This window comes from Gallinula chloropus, assembly GCF_964237585.1.
Source record: "Gallinula chloropus genome assembly, chromosome: 2".
NCBI lineage: Eukaryota > Metazoa > Chordata > Aves > Gruiformes > Rallidae > Gallinula > Gallinula chloropus.
Genome location: NC_140086.1, coordinates 127839145 through 127842444, shown reverse-complemented (window position 1 = coordinate 127842444; position 3300 = coordinate 127839145). Strand labels below are relative to the sequence as shown.

The following is a 3300-nucleotide window of genomic DNA, read 5'->3' as shown; positions in this document are numbered from 1 at the left end:
GCTGCCTAAAGGCAGCGAGATGCGCAGCCTGAACTGGAACCACACTTGAACCCCATTTTGCCACAGTGTTTTCAACAATCTCGGTCCAAAAAAACTCTTGAGTTGTACCTAGATGCACGTTTCTGATGAGGCTTTCTCCAAGCATTTCAAAATAGTCTTTGGGAAGAAAATAGAAGGAAACAGAAACAGAAAAGACAGCTTAGAGAAACTTTCGGTTACCGCCCATGTATTCTCCTTCAAAAGTGCTAGCCAACTGAGATATCATAATCAGGCGAAAATGAACGAATAAATCACGACTGGCTAAAGATTTAAAGTGTTATCATGGGGAGCATGTGTGACTTCTCCTCCAGCAAAACCCGTCATGGGAGCTTATTGGCTCCCAGTAGAAGCAGTTTCTCTGTAACGCAGCTGGAAATAGTCATATGAACAGCGATGGAGAGGTGGACTAATTCTGCCATAAGTCTGCTAAAGATAACACCACTCACCTATACAACGAAGCGAGACCTTTCCTCATCCTACAGCGCTCTTTTCCCCCCACCCCCTCCCCTTGCCAGGCAATTAGGAGTCAGGACGTTTTTCACTATATTTAAAGCAACCATTACCTTATTGACAAGACGAATCCAAGTTAAAACAATACGTTAAACCGTTGTTTTCCAGTCCTGGTGCCAACAACAGCCGAACACAAGGTGGACGAAACAGCACTGAGTGGACTTGTGTTTCAAGCGTTTAATTCTTTTGTACAGAATAATCTTTATTACCAGCATTTGGCACTGTTATACATTACACCAAAAAATCCACAAATTGTACATGGACCCCAACGATTTAGACGGTGCCAAATATGAAGACAGCAACAGCTTTATAGCAATATTTCTTTAAATAAATGCAATATGGAATGTGGAGGAAAAAAACCTAATAGATCACAGCTACTGCGGGGGCTACACTTAAAACCAGTTAAGTTACCTTTGATACATAAACCATTTTTCCTTTAGACAGCGTAAGGGGCATTTTTCGCAAGTCTTTAACCTCCGTGGACGTGTTTGTTCTCTGTCCCGTGTTGGTGTGTGTGCATACGTGCGTGTGCACCCTCACACAGACGCACACGGGGATCCACGAACACGCCACGAAACAGCGTTATTCAAGTCAATGCCTTACACAAGTGTCTCGCGAGGTCTTTGCTTTGTTTTAACCGTCTTTTTATTTTTAAAATATTATCTTAAAGAAAAAAAAAAAAGAAAAATAGTCCGTCTTAGGTACAGAGAATTCGTCCGTGACAGCATCCAGCCCTCTCTTACACCGAGGGCAAGGCAGTGTTTCCATAAATAGAAAAAAAATGATGGGCATGGAACCATTATCTATATACAATGTAGACAATCGTCCGGGTTTTGGTTTAAACATGTGCCCGTTCTTGGGCACGTCTCGTCTTCCTTTCCTGCTCCTGTTTTGTTTTACACAGTTGTTTGGTCCAAACGGCCAGCCTCCACCACGGGGCAGCTGGAAAACCCCAATAGATAGGTAAATATATATATTAAAAGGGGGAAGAACGACAACAACAACAAAAAAGGAGTATTTATAGCGCGGCTGCGTTGGGTGTAGCCCCATCGAGTGGATGGGGGTGGCCCTGTGTCTGTGCTTTGGACTGCTGGCTCAGTGTGGACTGGTTTGAGGAGCGCATCTTTGTGTTAGGCAGTTTATGGTCTTTCTTCCACTTCATGCGCCTGTTCTGGAACCAGATCTTGACCTGGCGCTCGGAGAGGCAGAGGGTGTGCGCGATCTCGATGCGTCGCCTCCTGGTCAGGTAGCGATTGAAGTGAAACTCCTTCTCCAGCTCCAGGACCTGCTGTCTGGTGTAGGCAGTGCGAGACCTCTTGGGCTCCCCTCCGTTGTAATTGGGATTGACTGAAACGTGCACACACAGGCACACGCACACACGCGGAGGGGAAAGAAGGGGGGGGAAAGCGATGGAACATAATCATTATATAATAACTTGACACCAGGTTCACATAAGATACATAAACGGCAAGAAAAATTGTTTCACAGCCTATCGACAGTGGGGACAATCGAGGAGCAATAAAAAATGGTGATGGGCATTTGGGTTAGAAGAAAAGCTTCAAAGACACATGGCCCAGAGCCACTGCAGGGCAATTAAATTTATGGGGGCTATAATTACTGCCCTAACAGTTTGGCGTCTCGTAAATCTTTTGATAAAGGACCCCGGATACAAAAGGTTTCTCACTTTTTTCCTTTTTTTCCCCCTTTTTTCTCTCTTTTTTTTTATTATTCGGAAACTCGGGGGGAGAAGGACAGAAAAAGAAAAAAGCCACACATGCAACGACCCATCCCGGCTCTGGGAGCACCCTCCTCCCCCCCCTCCCTCCTCTGCAGGCGCATCCCCACCTCCCCCTGGCAAGGGCAACTCACCCGTGCTCACATGGATCTTCTTCATCCAGGGGTAGACCACCGGCTCCTTTCCCTTCAGCCCGGGCAGGCTCTTGTCGGGCAGCAGTGGGCAGCCGGGCCCGGTGCCGGCCCCGGCGGCGGGGGCCGCTTCGCAGCGGCGCTGCAGGGCATGGCCTGGGAGCAGGGGCTGGGGCGGGCCGGGATGGCCCTTGGCGGGCGGCGGCGGCGGCGGCGAGGCGCCCGGGGGCGGCTGCTCGGGGCCCGGGGCGGCGCTGCCGGCGCTGCTGTAGCTGTAGGGCGCCTGGGGGTAGGAGGGTGCCTGCGCGGGGTAGAGCGCCTCGGGAGGCGGCCCCGGGGGCCCCGGCGGCGCCGCGGGAGCCTGGTAGCCCGGTTCCCGGCGCGGCCGCGGGAAGTACTCGGGCAGCGCCGGGCCCGGGTGCGCGGCGTGCAGGTGCGGCGGCGGAGGTGGCGGCGGCGGCGGGGCGTGCGGGTGCGGGTGGTGCGGGTGGTAGCTGGCGGAGCTGCCGGCGCTGCCGCTGTGCTGCGTGTACTCCTCGCAGGGAGGGAATTTGGGTTCGATGTAGTTGGAGTTTATCAAAAACGAACTCATGGTCATTAATTTGTGAAGTGCAAAAATACTAATTTTTCTCGCGTTGTCGTTTTTCTGGGCTCGGCGAGGCCCCTCCCCTTTCCCCCTCCCTCCCCTCCCTCCCTCTCCCCCTCCCGCTGCTGTCAAGTGCTCGCTGCTGCCAAAGTTTGGGCCTCCAGTTCCCCCCCCCCTCTTCCCCGCCACACTCCCCTCCCTTCCTCTCTTCCCACCCCTGGAGCGCATACAACACACACAACACACACACACACACATACACACACACACGCCCCCCCTTCCCCATCACCACCTGACCG

General features: G+C 52.2%; 1 protein-coding gene across 1 annotated transcript; it reads right to left on the bottom strand.

Moving 5' to 3' along the window:
- Positions 1-1193: 1193 nt before the first annotated feature.
- HOXA4 (homeobox A4) lies at positions 1194-3028 on the bottom strand. Its single transcript, XM_084280094.1, has 2 exons — positions 2419-3028; positions 1194-1896 (listed from the first exon to the last, which is right to left on the bottom strand). Exons 1-2 carry the CDS (start codon positions 3011-3013, stop codon positions 1568-1570), a joined length of 924 nt encoding a protein of 307 aa, XP_084136220.1. The 5' UTR covers positions 3014-3028; the 3' UTR covers positions 1194-1567.
- Positions 3029-3300: the final 272 nt, after the last annotated feature.

Bases quoted from the DNA above. Each gene is read 5' to 3' on its own strand.
- HOXA4 (XM_084280094.1), bottom strand. From the start codon at position 3,013: ATGACCATGAGTTCGTTTTTGATAAACTCCAACTACATCGAACCCAAA. The intron at 1,897-2,418 runs GTGAGTTGCCCT...TGCACGTTTCAG, and splicing joins GAAGATCCATGTGAGCACGG to TCAATCCCAATTACAACGGA.